Source organism: Hippocampus guttulatus, chromosome 12 (assembly GCF_054856545.1).
Source record: "Hippocampus guttulatus isolate MCC_2025c chromosome 12, RoL_Hgut_1.0, whole genome shotgun sequence".
NCBI classification, from domain to species: Eukaryota; Metazoa; Chordata; class Actinopteri; order Syngnathiformes; family Syngnathidae; genus Hippocampus; species Hippocampus guttulatus.
This window is the reverse complement of record NC_141272.1, coordinates 17,815,010-17,841,530: the sequence shown is the minus strand read 5'-3', so window position 1 is coordinate 17,841,530 and position 26,521 is coordinate 17,815,010. Positions and strand designations below refer to the sequence as shown.

Below are 26,521 nucleotides of genomic sequence, written 5' to 3'. Positions count from 1 at the left end.
CTAAACCAATGGTTCTTAACCTTGTTAGAGGTACCGAACCCAACCAGTTCCTATCCACATTCACCGAACCCTTCATTAGTGAAAAATAAAAATAAGATTGTTTTTTTTTTTACAAATTCAAGACATAAAAAACCACATTTATTAAAAACAGAAAAAAAAACTTAAATAAAATTTCAAGACATAAGTATAAGTTTTTGTGCACAAAATGGACCAGCCAGTAAAGGCCAAGCAGGCGTGTCATCACGAATTGACATGTTGAGTCAGGTGTGTCTTAACTTCCATGGCAGAGGCACCGTCAAACCCCCGAGTTCGATCGAACCCAGGTTAAGAACCACTCGCCTAAACATAAGGCCAGCACTACAATGGAATGGTTCAAATCAAAGAATATGCATGGCCCAGTCAAAGTCCAGACATAAATCCACTTGAGCGTTTGGGGCAAGATTTGAAAATCGCTGCTCACAGATGCACTCCAGCCAATCTGGCTGAGTTTGAGCTTTTTTTGAGAGAAGAATGGGCAACAGTTTCTGTGTCTCGATGTGCAAAGCTGGTGGAGACCGACCCCAAATGACTTGTGTCTGTAATTGCAGGACAAGGTGGCTTGACAAAGTACTGATGCAGGAGGGCTGAATATAAATGCACACTACATTTTTCAGATTTTGGTTTGTCAAACATTTGGAAAATTCCTATAATTTACATTCATTCTACTTCACTTTTGTGCTACTTTGTGTGAGTCAATCATATACAATTGCAATAAAAACTGTGAAGTTTGTGGTTGTAAGGTAGCAAAATGAAAAGTTCAAGGGGTGACACTACTTTTTCAAGGCAGTGTATGTATATCATATATGTAAACATAATGACACATATTTCCAAGTTCAAAGTCCCTTTCAGAGCACCTAATTATGAAACTGAGGATAAACATACAAGAATGAATTAGTTGGCTCTGATCTTTTTGGGAAATGCAACAATCAATGTCTTTAGGAAGGGAAAGACTCAGACCAAAAGCAACCCTAACAGTCTGAACAGTCTGAATAATTTTGCTGTAAAAAAAAAACACACACACCATTGCAATTTTTGAGAGGCTGCTAGTTTCACCCCAACTAATAACGTTTCTGACGCATGCCTGTCTACAGATAATTTTAAACCTCCAACTTAATATGGACTTCAGTACACAAAATCCAATGTTGTGCACAATGAGCGGTCGTCTAATCACTAACCTACAGTAACACAGTACTTACTATAAGTAATTAAGTGAATATTTGTATGAAAGAACACTTCAAGGCCATAGATACAAAACAATCTAATGAAAAACAAATACGTTGCCACAGTTAAGAACCTAGTAGTACCACGTGAAGACTTTTTTCTTACACATCTGTAACCTGGAAATGCGTGTCTGTACGATCGTAAGCCAAGGACCTCCTCTAATTTTGCACTAACTGTGCACAACCCTCCCCAAATGGCTCAGTGACCCATTTTGGGGTTTCAAAACACCGTTTTGGAATCGCTGCTCGATACAGAAACTCTAGCAAGAGAAATGGGAGGAAGTATGTCGTACCGGATCTATTTTGGCTACAGAGATACGAATACATTCACCTCAGGGTGCTGTCAGCCCCAGACATCATGTAATAGAAAACGTTGAAGGTTGACTCGTTCTCTGGTCGTCTGCTCACCCTCATTTTCTCTAGCAACATTGTCTAAGAAGAAAAAAAACAAACAGCAGAAGCCAATGTTCTTCAATTGACTTTGTTCAATGACATCAGTTCATTTCTTGTTGATTTCATTCACAGTACGTCAGGGTGGAATGATTGTGATTTGTTACCTGAATGGATGCAGATGCCACTTGTCCAGCTTGATCAAAGTCAAGCGACACCACATGTGAGAAGCGACTGGCGTTGGCGTTCATAGAGGTGGAAGTGTTACCGAAAGCCTCGAGGATTGTGTAGACTGCTTGCCATTTCTCCGCTAAGTGACAAGAAAGGATATTCACACGTTTATCATATAAATGAGATCAGTACATACACACAATATCAATCATTGCAAATTTAGTCGCAATATTAGGTGAGCGTAGTTCCCAGGCTACAAGCTGGTACTTTTTTCCCCACGCTTTGAACCCCTTGGCTTTAATTGTGACACGTTTAATTTATGGGTTTTTATTCAGGAGCTCTAAGCTGCCAAGCCATTTACAGATAGTCTCTTCCGGTGTTTGGGTATTACATCTAAGTCTATTAAGCCTCAATTTTTAAAAAGTAACTTAAAAGTAACTTGAACTTTCAGTAACATATAACTCTACACCAGGGGCGTCAAACTCATTTCACATTGTGGGCCACATACGGCCTCGGTAGATGTCAAGTGGGCCGAACCATTAAAATTATACCACACTCTGCTATAAATAACCAAAATAATGTGTCTTTCCTTTGTTTTGGTCTAAAGAAGCACAAGAACATTAGGAAAATGTTGACATTTAATGAACATTTCATGAAGCACCTTAGATTTCCTTCGACAAATGTGCAATTTACTTTTATCATTCACATATATGCATTGCAACTGATCCCACCGATTGTAAAATGGCACAAATTTTTAACAAGTAATATAGCATCGAAAAATATAGTAATATATTTTAAGATTAAACGAGATGTACAAAGAAAGGAATTTTAAAACCATTTACACATGTATAAAATCGAAATGTAATCCCTGCCTACACCTTACAAACTAAGGAGAGTGCTATTAAATGTGTAAAGAATAAAGTATTCAAATGTCCTTGATAGTGTATGCTGCGTTGAGTCTGTCTCAGTGACGGACTGAGACTGCTGTTGTCTTCTTCTCTGATCAAAACAGCGTGTCCCCTAGCAGATACTCCACCAATTACACCTTATTAAAATATTCTTTTCGTGTCTTTTATGCATTTTTTCACTTTTAAATTATCCTGCAGGCCTGAGCGAACGGGCTATATGTTTGACACCGCTGCTCTACACACACGGTAATATTGCAAAAAAAAAAAAAACTCATGACATTCAAATACAAGGTAGTATTCACATGAAATATATTACATTTTGGAAGTAAATCGCCCAATACCGGTCTCATCTGAACAATGATATTACCAAACACGTCACAGTGAACCAATGAAACTGTCCCAAGTCGCACTCATATTGAATCACCATTTCAGTCATTTGCGTCGTTCCGTGGGAACCTTGGATGACGATGAGTGGTCAGAAATCTTCGAGAAAAACTGGCTGGATGTGACTAAAGAGCGGCCATTGCTGAAGTTTGCTATTGGATCCCAACAGTTGGGAGCAGGATAAAAAAATCCACTACTCGCAATGAGCTTCCAAAGGCACGGACTGCCGCATGAAAGGGAGCACTGCACAAGCTCATCGGCGTATTTGACTCCTGACGTAAGTGATACTGACAGCGATAACAAAAGAGACGGAGAAGGTGTGTAACAAAGGTGGGGCTGTTCTATTCTGACACTGAGGAAGAGGGCTTTGGTAGCTTTAGTGCGCAGGAGAAGGAAGATAAAGATACAAGATATAATAGTGTCATATTAAATAGTACAAGGAAGTATTAAACTGTTCCTTGGTGCCTTAGCAACAGTTTGCATTGGTGTTATCATACAGGCTCTGATCAGGATCAATGTCTTGTTCCAATTCCATCATAAATTTGGTAAGAAGTACAATAGAAAATGGTAATATTTGTAAAGAAACTTATGACATGCAAATGCAAGTAACTAGTCATATGAAATATATTATATGTAAGTAATTTGCTCCAACACCGGTCTCGTCACATCTGAACCAACTTGGGGTTCAGCATCTTGCTCAAGGACACTTTGACATGGTTGCAATGGTCAGGGAGAGAACCACCAACCTCCGGGCTGGGAATCGACCTCTCTAACACTGAGCCCCAAATATGGCCCCAAATGGTGCAAAACACAAATTTGTCCTAACGACAGCAAAGTGAAAATCAGATCATTATGAGGCACTGTCAAATTGATCAATTTGAGCCATATTCCAAATGCACAAATCATTGGAGTTCTCTGAAGTGACCTTTGGTGTAACGACAACTAACTATTGACAGTCTCAGTGCTCTTCCCCATCATATGTTCTGTGCATCACAGTTGCTCATTTTGCCCCTTAATTCATATTCAACAAAAGCAATATAAATCAGAATATCGTGTTTCGAGACACAGAACATATTGTAAAAAAAAATTGGGTTGACTCCCCCTTGAACTCTGATACGCTTTGTCATCGGGACATCACAGTAATAGTTTTTGCTAAAAAGGATAATGCATGCTTACCAGAAAAGATTTTGCCCGTGCTGCCAGCAATAGAGACCAAATATTGGACAAGGTGCTGGCAGTTGGTGGTTTTGCCACTGCCAGACTTTCCTAGTAGTACAATTGACTGGTCCTGCCTTGTGGTGAGAAGATTACGGTAGGCCGACTGGGCCACAGAGTAGATATGGGGAGCCGAGTCTTCGCGCCGACACCCTTTAAACATATGCATCACCTGATAGGGAGGAGGAAAAGGACATAGTATCAGTCTACGACATTTTACGGATGCCTAAATTTGACAGCACCAAGTAAATCTCTGAGGCCACGCGTTGATTTTCTGCCTTTAACCTTAAACACGATACAGTAACTGGAAAATTCCGGGGGGATATTTGGAAAGCTACATTTGGCGAGGCGGACTTGCCCTGTCGAAGCACTTGAATATTTATTGTCGATGAAAAGTAAAGTATTTCAATGTTGTCATTGCAAAGCAGTAAATTTGGTTAAAAATAAAGATTAATTTGGGGATTTTATTTAGATTTTTAAAAAATGGGACTAGATATAAGATGAACAGTTTTAAATTGGATCGGTTTGAATCAGTCATACTGTAGTGGTTGTTTTAAAATGCTATAAAAATAAGCTGGAGTTGAGGCACCTTCAAACAAAACAAGTTTGCTGAGGTTTATCCCCTCGGTTTGGATACACACACATGGAAACAAAACATTTTACAAGACCACCACGAGCGAAGCCGGAATATCTTGAAGCGGTCCTGCGCGACACAACAGAAGTCATCAGTTCGGTTAGCGCGGTTTCTTGGCAAAAAGAACAAACCATTCACCCACACTGAGATGATTAAGGACTGCATGCTGGGCCCTCTCTCTGAGGTTGTGCCTAATGACCAAATTAAAATCAGCCATCAAATCCATATCGTTGACAGACCATCGCTGCAACACAAATTTTTCGTTTTGTTGTGCGAACCGTCTCAGCATGGATGAGCGGATGGATCAGTGATGTGCTTCTCACGCTATTTAACCAAATTTGGCTCTGTGCATAACTCATTGCAATAGTTGTGCCGCTTTTTTTTTCTTTAACTACTCTGAATTAGACCTCAGAATGACTGAGCGGTCACGGTTGGCTGACACATATGGCCCACATAAAACTAAATGTCTCCTCCGCAGCAGCAAATAGAAAGCTGTCGTGTGTTAGCCAGATGTTCCGCTTATACACACACACTTTTTCCCCATCACAATTTTCACAGCGGTCACTTACATTTCTGATTAACATGGCACAAACATTTGACTGTATGTATGAGATGATAAAATCCAACTTCTGCTCCCCACGGAAGCAAGATGTTGTGTGCGACCTGAAGTTCAAACGCACTTCTTCCAATCACAATTATCAGAGCAGCCGTGTAGATTTCTGATTAACAAGTCAAAACATTTGAATCTATGTATGATACGCACTGTATTTATTGTATTGGAGTGTCAACAAAAAATGCAAAAACATTAAACAGCCATCGTTTTATGTGTAAAAATAAATAAGAATTTGATAATGGACAAATAGGAAATCATCAGAAAAAATTTGCTATTTTGGAAGAAGACTCTTTTTCAATGGAGGAGCTGTTGTCCTTCTGCCCTCCTCACTTAAAATGAAAGCACAATAAGCACTTGTTGGTTTAATGCATAGATGTCAAACTCAGGTCCTGGAGGGCCACTGTCCTGCATGTTTTCCAAGTCTCTCTTTTGCAACACACCTGATTCAAATGATCAGATCATCAGCAACCTCTGCGCAAGCCTGACATTGAACTTGTTCATTTGAATCAGGTGTGTTGCAACGGGGAGACTTGGAAGACATGCAGGACAGCGGCCCTCCAGGACCTGAGTTTGACACCTATGGTTTAATGTGTTATTTCTTCAGAGTGACGAGTAGAGTATTTTCACTTAGTTTTATGTTGTACCACATTTATTTTCAGCTAGACGCCTACTAAAATTAGGGGATATACACACATGTATACACACACACACACACACACGCACACACACACGCACACACAAAATATAAATAACAATATAACAGTTTGGGGGCTGGTACGGATTAATTGCATTTCCATTTATTTCAATGGGAACATTTACCTTGACTTACAAACGTTTCGAGTTACAAATGGGGTCTCTGAACCAATTAAGTTTGTAACCCGAGGTACCACTGGACATTTCTCATCCGATCTCAACAACAGGTTTCTTCATTTCCATACACTTTCCCCACTGACTTCATTTTTGTAAATTTTATTTTTTTTAATCTCCCAAATTAATCCTTTAACTTTGATAGCCCTTTGTGTCGGTTTGTGTTAAGTCATAATAATAGGGGACCATACAGTATGTGCAGCCCCTGGAACCATACATTTTTTAAACTGTGGCCCTTTTCATTATTTGATTGAATAGCCCTGCCCTACATTATGGAACTAAGAAGCACAAATGCAGCCCATTTGCCATTTAATTTCCGTGGCCATTCCAAATGAATTTAGGCTGCAGGAATCACATTTACACAAAAAGGGCTTTACCTAGAGTAGTGCATGACTGACTTCCCAGACATACTATTTATCAGTTACCTTTTCTGAATACATGGAGGCTGAGCTGACAGGGTTTATGACCACCATGTTGGATCCGGCGTAGGAGTGGATAAGGTTTCCTCCATAACGCTGCCGCAAGCAATGCATCACACTGGATTCATTAAGATAGAGCAGCGAAGCCAGATCCTCTGACCGATCGTAAGATGGAGGGTTGGCCTGAGAGAAGCACATAAAGTCAAAAAATAAATATTTGCATCCATCGAAAAATGTGCAGCAAGCTACAAAACTATCAATTTAGAGAAGTTTCCATGTCATTCAGAAGTGAGAAATGTCAATAATTTATAGTTATTTTATAAGACCTTTGTAGTTATGATGAGTAAATAACATAGTACAATGTTTTTGAAATTGAAATTTGGAAACTTGTCAGCGTGCATCGGTTCAGTAAAATATTTCACCATTATTTTGTGAGGCAATATGGAAAACCTTCCCTTTATGTTTCTAAGTTTCAAGTCCTTATTAAAATAATTACTATGGGTTTGGAAGAGTTAATAGATATGCACAATTGAAACACATCTTCTATCTAGGTTAAACTGTATTTATGATGTAATCTGATAACAAACAGAACTATAGATTATCACCATACGTGTGCAGGTGTGTGATCCGGCTCACTGTGATGTGAAATTTAAAATATAAAAATGAGTGCGAGTTGAAATTCCCCTTCAGGAAGTATAATGAGTTTCATGAAACATTTTAAAAGTATTTGGCAATAATTGAGTCCACACTAACTCTTATTTCTTGGAGCGATACGCAATTGGTAAAAATCGCTGATGTAGAGCGACCATATTAAAAATACATCTGTATATAGTTCTACCCTCCCACACACTTGACATACATTGTAAATATATTTGACTACAAAAAATTAATTGCAAGATGAAAATGTATAGAAAATACTGTACATATTTAGTGACTGTGTAAATGCATGTGCCTTTAAGAGGTGGAGCTTCATGGGGTGGCATGTGACATCAAAATGCCTACGTGTGAGTGTCTGAGCGTGAGCTGTGGCCGACTCATGTGTGAGGTGTGTTGCTGTGTTTTAATGTCTTAAAAGTTGGATTGGCAACTGTGGCTCTCCTTTCCCACACACGAGGTCTTTACCTCGGCATAATTTAACCCTTTCATGCACCCTGAAATCCGATAACACGATAAGCTGTCCACTGTAGTAACCACTGTCCCATGCAAAAAACAAATTGTTTAAAAATGTAATATAGAGGGGGCACCAACAATGAACTGTGATTTAGTGAGGGAATACTGTCGAGGGATGAGGCAGACATTGAGTTTTCTTCACTCACCTTTTCGATATCATCCTCATCCACATCCAGTATTGTCCCATCGTGCTCTAGTTTGATTTTCACCTTGCCTTCTAGCAGGGAGCCTGGCTCTGTCTTGACCACCGTTGCTGGGCAAATAGCAAAGAGGGCAATCGCACACGTTAGCTAGCATACATTTGTGTGGGCCATGTGCAGATTTAAACTGTTACCCACCACGTGGAGGGAGCTACATAATGATGAAATGCTTTACCAATGAACAGCAATTCAATTACTAATTATAAGTAATTACAAATGACTAGTTTACAAGTACACAGCCGTAGGGTTTAAAGAGATGCGGAAAAAAGTAGCGCCTTGTTGTCAGGAAATTATGCTAATGTCTCAATAATCCAGATCTTCCACAAAGGTTGAATACAAAGGCAAATTAACTTTGTGCAAAATGACTCTAATCCATAGTACCGCATGCAGTCTCTACCCTCCGTCATTGTGGCCTACAAGTAGGTGGATGTCATGGGAGTCAGGATCATCTCGCAATGATAGAAACACAGGACATTGTGCGCTTGACTCTACGTGCATGTGTAGTACCTGTAGATGCAGAGACATGTTAACTCACCCAGGGAGAATCCCTCCTTATGGACCAGCCAGACTTTTTCAGAGCCATACCAAGCCTGCTCTGCTGCTATCTGCTCCTCCGTCTTGACCTGAGTGTCAAAGAGACAAAACGTGAGCAAGGCATCACGAAGGAGACGAAGGCAACTTCAAGTCAGCCTGGTGCCTTGTTGCAGCAGCTGCTTTTTCCAGTTCAACACCTTCCCTAACTAAAGGTGGATCATGCAGTGGATAAAAGTGGATTGACACTCCTTTGAGCAATATGTGATCCTTCAGAGTCACACCAAACACAACTCACTAAGCCAAATAAATAAACACAATTTAAAAAATACCTTAAAGGAGACATTATCATTCTGCATTATTTCCACGGTTTAACAAAATGTCTGACAGTCTTCTGTCAAAAGTATTATCTAACTGCACTGCCGCATCAAAATCTTTTTGCAAAATAGGCTCGCAACAAAACATTTCCTTGGTTGTTTATTTCACATTTGATGGGTGAGTAGGTGCTCCAGAGGCACTACTTGTTCCTAAGCAAATTTAAATGTTTATTTTCCATAATATGTCCCCTTTAAGATACTGTAAGGCGTGATTATTGACAACAAAAAGGTGATTTGGAGAAAAATTACACTCAGCAGGCAAAACGGGTGAATAGATCACAGCACTGAACAGTGATTCGTGATTATGGGACAGGTGTGGAGATATAGTACACACTCAAGCATCGTGCAGGTCAGACCTGGGACTGCTTAGAAGTAGCATGAGACGCCTGAAGGAGGGCTATAGGGTCCTCTTCCACGGATCCCTTTTGGCCAGCAAGAAGAGGTCAAAGTTTACGTATGAGCACAGAATATAGAGAACACGGGAATGTGTGTCATACAGTGAATACTTTGTAAAATACAGACAGTAGTTTTTAAATATGTAAAATGTCATGACCCAATGACATGTGACACAGTAATTTGAGGAAACTATGAGCCACTGTCTTTCTGGCTCATCGGCTTGAATACTAATGTTTGTGTATTCAAATACATTGTTATGCAGTATGCATTTGACAGGGGGAATATTGTGCATGCAGAATGTGGGAGTATTATTCATTCCTTTTTTTTTAACATACATATGAAGTCCATGCAAGTGTCTCCAGTCAGCTAAACAGTGGGAGCGGGTTCATTTTGTCAGTAAGCCATTGAGAGTGAGAGAGAAACAAAAATATCGGTCAACTTGGAAGACTGAATGAAGAGAATGACTTTTTTTTGTTTGTTTGTTTGTTTAAATGTGCAAATGACAAGTCTTAAATACACTCTGGATACTCTTTACGAACACAAAATCAAAGGACTTTAGCATATTAGACATGGCAACCACAGGTTAATTAGCAATGCAAGTTAAGAAGCAATATAAAGCAGTAATACCTTAGCTATGACAACGAGTGGAGTTCATGCTTATTTAGTTACTTTTGCAATACTGTGTTTCACAGGTGAAGCGGTACGGTGTTTACAATAAATACACACAAGCGATATCAGAGCCAACAGTCTTTGCAATACACTTCAAACAATGCAAAGGGACAACGGGGACATTTACAGGGGCACTGAAGATCCTCATTAGCCGTTTTTGAGCCTCCTCAGTGTGACTGATCGGTGTCTCCTAGAGGTCAAACAGCATCACATTCACCCCAAGGACGAATTAAACTAAAAAGCCTTTATGATCACTGATGCTTGCAATCATATATTCTCTCCCTCTCTCTCTCTCACTCTCCCCCTCTCACCCCCCCCCCCCCCCCCCCCACACTCTCTCTCTCAGGAACGCACGCGTGCAGGGCATCATAATAAAACTAACAGTGCAGTTCAGCACAGAGGTTATTCACAAGTAATTTGGGAGGTGGGCAGTACTCAATATTTGTAAATGATGTGAAATTTAACACCAAAACAATCACTGTACCACCAGAAAAAAAAAAAACAACTGAATAAGGCACTGTGTGGAGGTGGAATGCCTTCAGTTATACATTTTCAGATCTTCCATGATTTTGCCTTTATCCAACGCCACAATTCATTCCGAAACATAACAACCATGATGTGACTGTAGTGTAGATTTTCAATTTTAATTTAAGGTTGTTCACAAAATATGGTCAAAGCTACCATTGAGGTATAAAACACATTTTAGGCAGGATACCTCCATATTTGGGTACTCAATTGTATTGACCACTTCAAAATCCTTTGTAGACAATGACTGGCATGCATCAGATTCCTTGGTTTCACCAGGCTTTTAGCGAAGCCATCTTCACTTGCCGTTTGTCTGGATAGTTTTTTTTTCTCACTGGGGCCATCAGGTAAGGACATGCATGCTATGTTGTGATGTCAATTCATCAATGCATTGCAATACTTGCCCTCACAATTTAATATCGATTCGGCAAATCCTCTGAATTGCGAATTGAATTGGACCGAATGGCCGTGTTCATATGCAAGGATCTTTGAATGTACAGTGTTGTGGAAACCCCATGGTTTAGGAGCATGGTCCAGACACTTGAACTCTGATACGCAATACCAAGACAGCGGTGTTGGAATTGTTAAAGTCGGCAGAGAGAGTGGAGCTGTTATTGTGATTTTTACTTTTGTACTCCGTATGTTTCAATGAGTTATATGCATTTATTTTTCACACGTACGCACGCATAAAACCGGCTTTCATAAGCGGCTTTGTCTATTCTTTATTTATAATGTGTGCCTCCAATTTTCAGGCATTCATGCAAAAAAAAAAAAAAATTAACTACTATTTGTATGGTACTGTACTTTGATCGATTGGGATTTCTCATTTTCAGGCACACATGTTTTGTGTAAAGACAAGTTGTCTTTCATTGCTGTCAGTTTTGAAACAGGACCTAAATACGGCTCGCCCCTTTTGAGCTGCGCACCAACTGCGATGGGTAGCAAAGAGATCTAAGTCGTTATTTTCATGAAAGTGGATAGCACACTGTTTGGTGTTGACAATAGTTATCACCATGAAAAACGGCTGCAAAATGAGCAAGGTACGACTCGGTTTCTATGTCTATGCATTGCATTTGATGGGAAAGTCAACCTCCCCAACATGGCCGCCACGGGACCTGAGCATGGACCTCCGCAAGATGGCTTGCACGTAGACACGTCATTAGCCGGCTGCTACAGAGCTAGAGAATATCCACAAGTATACAGCGCTAATTTGTCAAGTATTCTATAATCTTTATGATCAACAGGAAGAGACAGTAGTTAGCACACCGCCATCCCCAAACAGGGAATTAGTGTATTCTTAAAGTCCATAATATTATTGTGGGGCCGAAAAAGGGAGTTGTCTGAGGTGTATCTGAGTGGACATATTATTGAACATATTTCTCCTCGCTCCTGCCTGCTTTTTGGGGTTCTCCACCACCACCGCAAGGTGACAGTATTGATACCTACGATACCAGGCTTTTGTGCTCCAAAAGTAATTCTCATAACAAACTGACATTTGATACTGGAGTGATTCAACGGATAATGTATATTATATTCTTAAAAGAAACTGAGTGGAAAGTCACGACGCAATGAAGATCTTGTCAAAATGATACGTGGTTGGTGAGAACTACTTTTTGCTCTGCTCGGGTAATTGTGTAATGTATAAGTACAGTTGCCACACCTAGCTACTCAGCCAGTCACTTAATCTCAGTTCCGACTCTTTACAATGGCATTAGAGCAGAGCGGAAGATGGAGTCATGTGTGGCACTATTTCAGCTCCAACCAGCCAAGAATAAAACACAAGGAATTTATAATGAGACGGCATTATGGACAGAAGAAGAGAACACGTGTCATTTCTTCTCCAGGTGCAGAGGGGGAAAAAACTATGGGGCTTTAAGCAGTGCTGAGCACTGTGGCAGTTGAAGTCACAAAATAAAGACATGCTTCAACAAACTGCTGCATTTGGAGTAATGTGTGTCAATGAGATCATCTCGAATAGGGGAAAAAAAAACATTTTTTTTCATTTGTTCAGGTGAAGTTTCCCCCAAAATTATCATTTAAAGTGGTTCTAGGCAAGAGGCCATTAAACTATACATAGCAAATGCACTCCCCCAAAAAACAGAAGCAAAAGAAAATGCAACAAAAAAACAGCCAGAGTGAACTTGGCAAAAAGAAAAGATTTACAATCAATCCAATTTGCTTTCACTGTTAAATTAATATTATAAAATGCACGCACTGAGAAATGTGTACAATTGTGGTGCCATTTATTTATTTACATACTTACTGGTAATTTCAACTTTAGTCATTCAGTATTATCAAACAGCGACTGACTCCGACTGTCATATACTTTTAGGGCTTAAAATAAATAAATCACTCTGATTTCTTGAATTTTTTATAAAACTATGATGTGAAATGCACAACTGTTTTTTTAGTTATACGGGACACATGAGGAACGTTTGCACAAATTATCTGGATCGGATGAGTATCGCTGAAATCACATGAACTGTAATGTAACTGAAATGTACTCACTGTCAGATCAAAAAGTGATTTGGTGGCAATGAGCATCACAAATTTGAACTCTGCCTCTAACAGTCATACTTAGAAAAGGTCATTCATTCTTATATTTCATCCAGGTTGGATCACCGCAATGCACTGTACACTGAAATCAACACTCACAATATACTCAAAATGCTGCTCCGAGATGTTTAACCTCCGCAAAAAGAAGCATGCTCATCACACCAGTCCTGATTGCCCTTCAATAGCTACCGGTGGATTTTAGAATGCATTTCGAGATATTTCAAATGAGTAACAACTGAAGCTGACTGCTATCCATGACCCCTGCAGCCCAGATCATTGACTGCAAAGGATGTTCATCCAAGTTTTAAAGAATGATGCTAATTTTTCAGTAGCCTGACCCCAAATGTCACAAAAATTATCTAATTCTATTTTATTTCCTATTTTGGAGATAATCATAACCAAACAATACCTCTTGTTTTCTGACAGCTGGGTGATGAACAGGACTGATTTCTGGTGCAGGAGGCAGTGGACCTGAGCCGGCAATTTGATGAGGAAGGTTCACTTCAGGGGGCGGATTGTTTGAGATAGAATGACATTCGGGCTGTAGCGAGGTCTTTGTTGGGACTGCTGCAATTGCTGCGGTGGTAGAGATGGCTTTTATAGAAGGTGTTGTTGGTCTGGTTACAGGTATAAAGCCTGTAGGCGGACATAAAGACGTAGGCTTGGGCGTTGGGATAAAGCCAACAACCCGTGGCAAAGATGTTGGTCTGGAATGGGAGGATTTGGTAAAATGTGGCGCGGGAACAGATTTAGCAGACTGCATGCCTGTTTCAGTCACAGGCACTACTGGAGATTGGACTGGAGGACATAGATTGCCCTCTAGTGACTTTGGGGAGATTGTATCCTCTTTCGCCTCTTCTTTGGTCTCAGCTTGTTTGCGCTCCTCGTTTTCATTCTTGGATTCTTTTGTTTCCTGATGGTGATCCTTACGTATCTTTGATCGAGGCTCCCTTGTCCTACCTCTCACCATCAAGTTAGTCAACCCCCGAGAAATGTCATCTTTGTCTTCCGTTTTGATCGTTTCGTGTTTAAAAGAGAATGCAGACATCAAAGGGCCCTTGGACACAGAAGCTGGAGCAGTACCATTTCTGGCTACTTCGGGAATTTCCAACGCATGTCCTGGTGCAGTTGTTTCCTCCGCCCCAGAGGGCAGGACTTTCCTGACAACACGACGTACTACCTTCACTACTTTCTTGCGAGTCAGACCTTGATCATCTCCAGAGTCCGGCAAGCTGACGCATGGTGCTGGGATATTTCCTTTGGCAATGCCATTGAGTGTGCTTTTATCCACAACACCATTTTGTTCTGGTTCACCATTCGTGACTAGGTTTGGACGCACAGAATTATGTCTTGCTTCGGGACTCGGGAGTCGCTGCGCCATTTTTGATGATGATGATGATGACGGCTCAGGGCTTTTGAAGCGTTCTGGAACTGTAACAGGTGTTCTGACTTTAGGTGGCGAGGGACTCCTGACTCGACCAACCATTTCAGAAGAAGCAACAGCTGGGGGGCTCAACGCCCGGTATAATCCCCTTCCAGGGTCGAGAGCAGACACAGACTTGGCCCGGTTGGACAGCCCATCACTATCTGACTACTCACAGAGAAGAAAAAGGGGAGATTTAAGAAGGAACCTCAAGTATCATGTAGTTAACCCTTTTAACATGCAGATTTTGATATTCAATTTAGAATGCATATGTACACAAAAATCAAAGAATATCAAGTTTTCATTTTATTTTGCTTGAGAATGTACTGTATTCTTCTTCTTCTTCTTATTTACTAGTGATCAATCGTGAATTTAACAACCCTAACCCACGCCTGGATTGTTATGTCGTGCCTAATGTATCTTACTACCAAAATAAATCACTCACATTTTTGCTGTCTGGCTTGTTCTCCTCTTTGACCTAAATAAATTAATACAAATGAGAGCATTTAAAACTCTTACCACAGGCATAGTCCACCAATCCATGCAAACCACAAAACATGCATCACACAATTGGATGGCTGTCTTGATTGTCTATCTCAGTAAAACTAAGACAACTTAATCGCCCGTAGTTATTTGTGCATGACTTAAACTCAGTGAACTACAAATAAATGAATAAATTATGCACACGTGATAAAAATCTCAGACTATCTGACACATAAAAGGCCACAGGTGTGTTAATACAAAACACCATGCTAGGTTAGGTTGCCAAGTGAGACTTCCCTTTTGCTCCCAGAAGGAAAAACGAGATGAGAATGCCATGTTGGCTGATCCGCTGTCATGGGCTGTGGGGTCAGGAAAAATGCGAGAATTAAAATAAGCAGGTATCCCTGCAACACGTGGAGAGATTGTATTGCTGACAAAAAAAAAGGGTACAAAAATATTGGAGCAAAATGAGTAAACACTGCATCCTTCCCAAATTGGGTGCTGCCTTGAGCCGTGGTGTCACTCCTACACTGGCAAGCAACATGAAACAAAAGATGTGGGTGGTCCCGGCAGATTCCAAACGAGACCTCTTCACATGAACCGTTTAAAATCATTTAGGTTTGTGTGAAGAAAAGTACATTGTGATGAGATCGCTGCCCTGCCGACAGAGTGTGTGTGTTTTATTTATACCTGAAAATAAATCAAACATGCCTCAGGATGGGCAGGAATTTCGCATGTCTGCATCATACTTTTGAGATTTGGGGTTCAAATCTTGGCTGTGGTCTCCCTGGGTGGCGTTTTCATGCCCCCCATACAATATTTTGCATTGTCTCACTTTTTTTTTTTTAAACCACAAAAAGATCGTGGCGGTCAAGACCGGTCGAGGCGCGAACAACTCAATTTTACAATAACCTATCCTCATAGAAGTGTGCAACTGCCCCTTTTTTACTAGGTTACGTTGGTCGAACATACTGATCACGTGGTGGTAAAACGTAGGCTAAATGCTAAAAACAAAGCATTTGTCCTCACGATGCACAATTGCGCATTCGCAAGTCAATACCCTGTGGCATTATGAGGAAAATGTTTGAACCATTTTGCATACATTTTACTAATACGTTGGAACAACTTTATCGACACGTTGAAATGACCTAACACTTGATTGCCCAAAGTTCTGTCATTTGACAACTCACTGACCCGGAAGTGGATTTCTTGTGTGTGCGCTGGTCCAGCAGTGGCTAACTGTCTCCAACCCTTGCTCCTCCCTCCCACAGCACTGTCATTGGCTGGCTTTAGCTGTCAATCAACGCCAAACTTGAAAGGAGGTTGGCCTGAGTTTTACATGGAGCTCAAGTGTGGAAAGGTTCAGTGACTGATATTATCCTGATTTTGAAATTAATATCTTGTATGTTCATATCTCGATTACAATGTGATAACAATATTTCGTCAGGCTCTATCAGACATATATTTTTCAGTCCGTACTAGGTTTCCATAAGGAACATATTATATTAGTCATTCAAGTTTCAAAATTAGTGGTTTTGCATCGCAGTTTGCGAGTCAAAACTCACATTTTGCGCCTCAATCAAACGAAGTCAATCGGAAAACTAAGAATCACAGATATTTACGTTTTTCTGAACTGTGTAATTGACAGTGATGGGTTCCTCGAGCCGGTCCTTGGCCTCGAGGACCGGCTCAAGGACTGAAGGGCGGTCCTTGGTCCTCGGCCTTGGCCTCAGAGTCAAGTCCTTGGTCCTTGGCCTTGGCCTTGGCCTCGGGTTGCCGGTCCTCGGACACAACGAGGGATTAGAGCCTCTAGTCCTTCGTCCACAGGTATAAAGTGGGCCAGAGGACCGCAAAAATCATAAATGGCCTCGGAGTCAAGTCCTTGGCCGGTTGTGATTTGTTTTTTCATTAATTGAACGTGCAGCTCAGCACACAGAGCCAATGTGGCATCCATCTATCGAGTTGCAAACATTGTCCATCCACACGACTGTTTTCCTCTGCGTCTCTTATCTCCATCTCTCTCTATGCATTCCTTTTACCCGATCTTCAAAGGGAGTCTTCGCAGTTAAGCCTTCAGAAAAAGCTGGCAATTTTCTGTTCCTAAAACTCAAGCTCTGAAATAGTTCATTTCTCAGCATATTTTCTGGATAAATGGTAGGCAAACTTCAGCAGTATCACAAAGGTATCACAAGCTACCGTTCGCAGACGACTTCATCAACACAAGACGCAAACCACTCATTAACAAGGGGAATAGGAAAACCTGGCTGAAATTTAACATTTATTTCGTGGTGCCGGCGGGTAACCAAAATGGAAGGGAAATTTCAAAACAACTTCAGAAACATTATCTCTGATTCTGATTCACATCCAAAATAAGATGGGAGAGCTCTCAACATGCAGAGTAAAACAAAACAGAACAGAATGACAAAGTACTTCATAAGGGGGAAGTAGTGGAAGTTTTAGGCAGGCCCCGTCAATCTCCAAACTGAAACAAAATAGAACATTAATTTATCTGCTCAAGATAGAAAAATTGCAACTTTCATATTTCTTTCACCAATCTTTATATGATTGATAACGTGTAGGTGTTATTTTTGTTTAAAGAGTTGAACACAGCTTGCACTTTTCGACACAGCAATGTTAATGAACAAATAAACATGCCATTTTGGGGGTCTCCTGTAAAGTAATGATTTTGGAGGTAGGATGTATGACCGATATTTTCTATACTTTTTTTTTCTCCTCATGTTTAGATAAAAATTTCAATGTCTTTAAATGCCTCTCAAATGATACTCTGGTATTTTTTTTCAACTTGGTTGGTTGCTCCTATTGGATATTGTGACAATTGAAAATTGCTGCTGTGGCAATGTCCCTCATAATATGACCAATCCATCCATCTATCATCAATCCATCATTTTATCCAAGGAAAGAAATATTACAACATTTATCTGCCGAAATAAGTTAGGCAAAAGAAGGACAAGAGAAACAAGGTCCCATTCAATTAGGCTCGATCCTACTGAACGTCATTCTCCCACAATTATGATTACTATTAGTCACATTCAGAAATACAAGATGAGTAGTTACAAGGCCAAAAATACTGGTTTATGTAATGCCCCTATATATAATAATAGATGTGCTGTTCATGAGTTTAGTGTTCAAAGTTGAATCAACTGTTCTCACTGCTTTGAAAGTAGAGTGCAGTAATATCTCTTCTTGAAAATGTACAGAAGATTGATTCACAACTTGTAGAGCAAAGAAACCCAGCATTGGCTCTCGGTCAATTGGCTTTCGTTAGCACACTGACTAACCGGCTTCATTTTGGATTTGACACAAGTAGTGTAGGGTTGTCTGTCAGTTTGGAAAGGCCATCGACATGAGGTGATACTTAAATAATACCGTCATCATTATCATTAAGATATACGATTCTGGGAACAAATTCCAAGTCTTGACTGCATGAGAAAGATGTAGTCATCAACAATGAATCCTACTGTGGTTGTGTACTGTTTGTAGTGTGCTTTCTTTTTTGAGAAAGACACAAATTACTTTCTTTTGACTGTTCTTTCGTCTATATTCTCTTGTCAAGTCCTGAGAAAAATACATTTTGTGTGACCACCTGCATCACATCAGACCAATCCCTCTTCATGCTAAAATTTCACCAAACCCTAACTTCTAGATGCTGGTTGTGAAATTTCTCGATTAAGCATATATTATTATTCTAGACCTTATTTATATTTCAGGCTGTAAAGAAAAGTAGTATTTGTTCTGTGAAGAAACCTACATTTTCATTTTATTTTTTTCGCAAACATACTGCAGCACATTACAAGATGACACCGTTGAGCGATTAAAATGATTTAAACTGAAAGAAACAAATCCTAAATGTTGCTGTACATGATTTGTTTTTTGTCTATAATGTATTTACAAATAAATGCCATTCATTTTAATTTTTACTGCCATTTATTTTCTCTCTGGACTGGTTGTGCAATCTCAGGGCAATGTGACCAAGGCAGTGAATGGGAATTGATCCATGTCAACAAGATGGAAATCAGCTATGTGAACCAGTACATTAACACTTTATTTACAACCAAAATGTAATCTCCTTTTTACTTTTTAATTCATTCACAAGCCTAAAACAAATTCAGCTAAAGAGGTTAAGTGGTCCAGAAGAAAGATGGATGGAGACTCAAATGCCACCCAAAGAAATTCTGCAACAGTGGTGCAATTGCTACGAATGAGGGAAAACATTGGCTGATGCGTCACACAATAAGGTACAAGCAGCTGCTTCATGTTGACTCAATGTTGACAAGCTTAACGTCTGTCGGTAGTGAACCAGAAATATCGGCCTCAAATGACTGATCCTGACCAAATGAAGCATGACAGCGCACAGAAATAAAATAATGACATAATAAAAGCAAGAGATCCCATGTGTAAGAATATATCAAGAAAATCAATATTATTTTAAAGAATCATTATTAAATCTTAACCATACCAATTGAATTTGTAAATAATCAGATTCCGCAACCTCATTATTGGCCAAGTAAGTAAAACACGAGGAATTTATCTCTGGTAGTATGAGCTCTGTTGGTATTGTAGTAACAAGCATCTATGACAAACAAAAAAAAACATGACACATAAGTAAGCAAACTCATTTTTGCCGCGGGCCACATTGAAGTGACCGTTTTCCTTGGAGGGCCGTTATGACTGTGAAAGCATTTAAAGAAGTCAAGAATAATGGTTGATTTGACGATTGTTTAAGTTACTGTAATGAGGGGTTTGGGAACAAGAAAATGCTTATATCTCTCATATTAATTACATATGAGAAGTTGAACTTTTGGTCCTGATTTTAGCGATCATGGTAGAAGTTGACATGTTTGATTTGTTTTCGCGGGCCACATAAGAAAACCTTTATTAGTAAAATGATGTGGCGGGCCAGATCTGGCCCCCGGGCCTTGTGTTTGACACCTATGGTACAGCGAGTAATAACTAAAGTTTAGAGAGTAAGTAGAGAGAGTAATGATTAACATTAAATATGTCATAAACAAACTGGTCATGTTATAGCTCACTCCAATACCAACATCGAGATAAAAAACATTTCTGACAAGGAAAAAAAAAGATAAAAGAAAAAATAGCACGTTGAACAGATCGGTGCCCAACATTTTAGATGTACTCTAAGAGTGCGGGGGGAAAAAAAAGATGTGATCAAGCCATCATGTTAAACAATAGCATAGAATTAATTCCTTTAAGTAGATTCCATCACAATCTAACAAAAATGTATCACATTGTAAAATAAAATCCTAATTGAATTGTCTGGACAAATTAACCATTACAACCTCACAGACACAAGCCATGACCAAATTTCCCAATCCAATCCACATTATCTACAAAATCTTCAGAATCTCCGAGTAGTAGGGAAACCAACGTCAATGGAGATGGTCTTGTGCTTTCTCATACGAATGGCAAGACAGAAACGGCTGCTGATGTTAAATGCTTCTTTCAGACTGAAAAGCTATAGAAGCTGACTAGTGTTCTAAAAATAACATTATCAGCATTCACCCTAGATTTTTCTGGAGACCTGAACTTTTTTTAAGCCAATTTCCCAACAGGTTACCTGTTAGTGAAGTAATTCCACAAATCCAGTTTTTCTCCGGAGGTCCGATTCAAAACTAGTTCAACTTTAAAAGTTGGGCGCAAGCAATGAGACGGAGCGCAGAGAGAGCAGGCAGGACTGGAAAGGGTGAGAGCGCCGATAGGCCCGGCTATTCCTGACCCCGGACAGACAGGAGATGTGGGGACAGCTGTTGTGATATGAGGGTGCTGAGTAGGGGTAAAAATAGGAACCTCCTCTCTTCAGTCAGAGCAGGTCTGCTATGAGTGACCCAACACCCACACAGTCCACTTGGCACTGAGACGCTACACATGCTGCTACAGCTGGCGTCAGCTCAGTTGCTTTCTGAGCATGCACGTGACTTTAAGTGTGCGTAAGTAAACGAAGACAATACTCATCTTATTCAAATTATGAAGTTACTTCGCGTAGTCAAAGTTGAGTCCAGGTCAGACCTTCCTTTTATATTTGTAACTCAACCGAACCCAAGTCAAAAACACAGTAAAATGGTCACTTTTGAGTTGGAGTAGCACCGAAATTGATACAAATACAAACATACAAAGCACAAGATTTGCTTCCATCCAGCAATGTTTTTTGTTTTTAAGTGATATCCTTGTTTTTTTCAGCAAGACAAGGCAAGCAACATTAAGCACGTGTTACAAAGGGATGTTCCGATCACATTTTTTGCACTCAAGTCCCAGTCGGCACGGAGTCCCGATCTGATACCTCTGCAATGCATTAAGGACAAAAAAAAAAAGAGCACATCTAAATTGTCCAAGTTACTTACTTACTTACTTATTAATTAATTTATTTTTTCACAAAACTATCCCAACATGACACCTTTTATTTGGAGCAGTGGTTTATAATAATAATAATACATTTTATTTATAAGCGCCTTTCAAGACACCAAAGGACACTTTACAATAACAAAAAACACAAAACAATACGGGTTGAGCAGCGGCAGCCAAAACGCGCCAGCGTTCAAAGCAAGTAAAACATTTAATTCCATCAATATTTCAGGTGACATATTAAATTAGTTGTGGGTAATGCAGCGTCGTCGTTTCCAACCAAGCGCAATGATGAATTTGCTTCTTTATGTGATTGGTTGGGAAGCATTGATTGACTGTGGGGAGAGATATGTTGTACAGTCGAACCTCTTTTCAAGGTACTCCGTTTACGTTTTCACCCCTAGAGCGTTCATATTTCAAAGTCCCGATTTCCCATTACAGTGTATATATAAAAAAAAAAAAATCCTCGTCTCACCCCCCCTCGGGTGGTGTCCGTCCCTCATTCAGCTCGGGTCCTCTACCAGAGGCCAGGAAGCTTGAGGGTTCTGCGCAGTATCCTTGCTGTTCCCAGCACTGCACATTTCTGGACTGAGATGTCCGATGTTGTTCCCGGGATCTGTTGCAACCACTCATCTAGTTTGGGGGTCACTGCCTCGAGTGCTCCGACCACCACAGGCACGACTGTCACCTTTACCTTCCAGGCTCTCTCCAGCTCTTCTCTGAGCCCTTGGTATTTCTCGAGTTTTTCGTGTTCCTTCTTTCTGATGTTTCCATCACTTGGGACCGCTACATCCACTACAACGGCTTTCCTCTGCCCATTATCTATGATCACGATATCTGGTTGGTTCGCCATTACCATCTTGTCAGTCTGGATCTGGAAGTCCCACAGGATCTTCGCTCTGTCATTCTCCACCACCTTCGGAGGTGTTTCCCATTTTGACCTTGGGGTTTCCAGTCCATACTCCGCACAGATGTTTCGGTAGACTATGCCAGCCACCTGGTTATGGCGTTCCATGTAGGCTTTCCCTGCCAGCATCTTACACCCTGCAGTTATGTGTTGGATCGTCTCAGGTGCCTCTTTGCACAACCTACACCTTGGGTCTTGTCTGGTGTGGTATATCTGGGCCTCAATGGCTCTGGTGCTCAGGGCCTGCTCCTGAGCAGCTAGGATGAGTGCCTCTGTGCTGTCCTTCAGGCCAGCCCTCTCTAGCCACTGACAGGACTTCTTGAGATCGGCCACTTCAGTTATGGTCCGGTGGTACATCCCGTGTAGGGGCTTGTCCTCCCATGATGGTCCCTCTTCCAGTGCCTCATCTTCTGTTCCCCATTGTCTGAGACATTCTCTGAGTACGTCATCCGTTGGAGCCTTCTCCTTGATGTATTCATGGAGCTTGGATGTTTCATCCTGGTCAGTGGGTCTCACACTCACTAGTCCCCGGCCTCCTTCCTTTCGGCTTGCGTACAGTCTCAGGGTGCTGGATTTGGGATGGAACCCTCCGTGCATGGTTAGGAGCTTTCGGGTCTTAACGTCCATGGTCTGAATCTCTTCCTTTGGCCACCTTATTATTCCTGCAGGGTATCTGATCACTGGCAGGGCATAGTTGTTTATATATTATTATATATTATATATATATATTATATATATTTGTTGATTGTGCTTACAACAAACACCTTCATAATGGAAAAACTTCATTATAATGATAATCCCCGATAATATAGCCCGACAGAGTGGAGTACAATAAAGATCAAATATCAAGTGGAAAAATACAATTTAAAATTTCTGGTCATAGAAACAGTTTATGGAATATCCACTGTAAGGCAAGCAAATAAGTGGCTATGGCTAACCTATTAACTACAATAATATTCTGTTTTTAAGAAATAATTCAATAGATCATGTAAAACCAGAAAGCCCTTCATTTCTGGATCGTTTCGTTTGCTTCCTGTTTTTTCTTTCTTTGTTTTAGAGATGTACACCAGTACCATACCTTTTCATGTAGTCCAATCATCATATGGTTGTGAATTTTTAAAAAGTCCTCTCTTGTATGTTTCATTAGGTCCTTGGTAAATCAAAACGTCAGAGAATCGCAGGACTGTTGTATTTTGCCCCAGTGAATGTTGGTGTGTGGTAACGTTATCTTCCTGTTTGAAACTTTAATGCAGAGAGGAAGGGGCCTCTTGTTAAAAGAAGACAACTTGCAAAAAAAGGAGAAGTACTACGAAGAAAATGATATATTCTAATCTCTCCCCACACTTAAATTAAGGTTTTTCTGGGTGTAACATTGTTCGTAACATTGTTCTGGCACAGTGTTTATAAAACATGGTTTTCATTGGTTGTTCTGCTTCTTCCTTTGAACACGACAAGTAGGAAAATACCAAGAACATAATTCTGTTAAAAAGTCACATTTGTCATATCGTGGATTTTGTACAGTGATAAAACAGTATTTTAAAAAAAGGCACCAAAATGCTCCAACTTTTATTTATGATTTTTAATACGCACTCCATTACGTTTTTTTTCAGTGAAGTGCATGTCAATGTGATTAATCACTGTAAGGAAAATTCCAGCACATTAGTTCAGGTAAATGTTTCAAATGAACAGCTTTTTGACTTTTTCTCCCAGATTGCTCATTCAGTTGAACTTTACTCTTCTTTCCTTCTCACCTAATTCCCAAAATAGGGACAACAACACAAATGTCTGGTAATTATAGTTCGAAATAGATTGTATTGTTTTGTTTTGTTTTAGTAGATACTCTGTTTCCCGTTGACATAGTTTTTACTCATACCTTCTGTAAACACCGCAAGACTGTATTTGGAAATGAAAGTCCTGACTCATCACGCTGATGTATCGGCGGGCACACTATTTTCACTAACAACAGGCGTGCAGGGCTACAATGCATGTGTCCAAACTACTGTAATGTCAGGAGTCGATCCAAATAAAAGTGTGCCCTTTGCTCAATGCACATAGAAATCTCTGCAAGGGACAGACAACTGTGATTCCAGTCCAGACAGAATACAAGTGTAGCAGACTATAATTTCCACGAGCAGGCATCTGTACTGTTCAGGTGTATTCACTCAGCTTGTGCTTTGAGTTATTCTCAGTGCACCAAAAAAAAAAACCTTGAAAGAATATCAAGCTATTTATAAACACATCTCCAGAGTTTAGTGCAGAACACGAAACCATGACCCGCTGCCGCCAACCACAAGATGGAGCTAAAGAACCAGAAGACAAGTATGCAGTGGGAATCCCTTCAACCACACAAAGCCTCCACTATTTCCCAGCAGCTGCCAAGATCTTCAGTAGGGAAACAAAACCGTGTTCAAAGCAGACTGAAAATCTACTGTACACTACAGTAGGTTTAGAAATGCAGAAAACAAAAGCCGACAGAAGAGGGTTCAGTAAAATAGGAGATAGTGGGTGTAAGGTAGTTTAAAGGAAAGGGCGGGGCCCGCTTGAAAGAGAAGGCCCTGCAATGAAGTAAAAATAAACATGTACAAGTGTTAAGTCATGATAGGTCACGTGAGACAGCCTCATGTGTGACATTTCTTACAGAAACGCATTCAGAAGTTCCCAGCGTTCGTTACCAAGGGCAGCATTAAAACAAGCGTCACAGCATATGCACAATCTACGTCAGTAGTATCACCACCTTTTAATGCATAATAAATAAACATTTGTTTTCACTATGAGATTCTTTAGGTGGTCGTATCCATCGAGAACATGTCAATCTGGTCTTGAACTAGGGTTTTCAAAGGAATGCTAGTTTCATTTTCCTGAGCAACAATAATACATCAAGAGAGTTTGTTCGTGAAAAATGGATTATCTTGATGCCATAGGTTCTTGCACAACCAACTTTTGAGTAATACTTAGAGCTAAAACTACTTCAAGCATAGTTTCATTAGTTTTTTTTTTCATGTAACCCAGCCAGATTCATAGTTAGACCCATAGCAACGCGCTTAACAACGATTGTGATAATACTGACAACCATCATAATTTTAGTCATGCGAATCGTGATGTAAAATGTTCAGGCCTTGCTAAGGGGTGTGTGTGTGTATGTGTGTGTGACTGTGTGTGCGCGTGCCTTTCCACGCCTCAGCTATGTAGCCGATTGGCAGATGTAGGTCAGATAGTGCATGTTGCTGCATGTACCGGTACATAAAACATCACTGCAAGCACACAGCCTTTAGAACCAAAAACAGTCTATCATGAAATCATGAAAGTGTCAAAGAAAAACACACCACGTTTTGACTTTCAACTAAGAATACAGTAATCCCTCTCCCTCTCCACTTCGCGCTTAAAGTTTTGCGGCTTCAGTGTTTGCCGTCCCCCCACCAAAATAGATTAAGACAAATAAATATAAAAATACAGCCATATTGTGGAAACACACGTCATTTGATTTATTGATGCGCGGGAGAGGTTTCCCTTGCATGCCGATCAACAAGCTGACGTGACTCAGAGGCTTTGTGCATGCCCACCCAAACAAGGCTGATTGGTTCCCAGAGCATCGACCATTGAGAGCAGGAGTGGATTTATCCCGTGAACTGATAGGTTGCGCACATCGGAGCCTTACACAGTATTTTCCCTTGTCTCGCATCCTGTATCTTTGTCTTATGTACGCAATAACTTTTTTGGACTCGTTAATATCAGAATTAAACTGTTTTTCCCCCATTGGGTCTGGCAGGTCACCTTTATATCTCTAAATGAATAATTTAGATATAATTTTCCTGTTCAAGTGAAGCTTCCTCCAACATTCCAAAAACATTCAATCGAATCCAGTGTTGACTTTTTTTTTTCCAAGACTGAGAATAATAGAATTTTTAAAAAGTAGTTGTGCATATTGCAAACAATGGCACAAAGTTATTTTGTTTTCAGTCAGGTGCCAGGCCAGAGTCGGACATTGCATGTACATTTTATTCCTATTTACCTAGGTCTTAAATTGCAACAGCTTTGACCTCGCATGC

General features: G+C 40.2%; 1 protein-coding gene across 12 annotated transcripts in view; it reads right to left on the bottom strand.

Annotated features, from left to right (window-relative positions):
- The window catches only part of myo18ab (myosin XVIIIA b), a 96,039-nt gene that overhangs the window by 46,799 nt on the left and 22,719 nt on the right, over nucleotides 1–26,521 (bottom strand). For 3 of the 12 annotated variants that reach the window (XM_086125470.1, XM_086125478.1, XM_086125472.1), the window contains exons 3-8: nucleotides 8,766–8,853; nucleotides 8,177–8,283; nucleotides 6,867–7,043; nucleotides 4,289–4,499; nucleotides 1,817–1,959; nucleotides 1,591–1,691 (exon numbers count right to left, since the gene is read on the bottom strand). In XM_086125470.1, the coding sequence (XP_085981596.1) occupies nucleotides 1,591–1,691; nucleotides 1,817–1,959; nucleotides 4,289–4,499; nucleotides 6,867–7,043; nucleotides 8,177–8,283; nucleotides 8,766–8,853 (827 nt within the window). Of the gene's footprint in view, nucleotides 1–1,590; nucleotides 1,692–1,816; nucleotides 1,960–4,288; nucleotides 4,500–6,866; nucleotides 7,044–8,176; nucleotides 8,284–8,765; nucleotides 8,854–9,494; nucleotides 9,561–10,330; nucleotides 10,365–13,693; nucleotides 14,849–23,553; nucleotides 24,217–26,521 lie in introns of those variants that run through there. The other 9 variants (XM_086125476.1, XM_086125477.1, XM_086125468.1 and 6 more) reach the window with 7 other exon arrangements.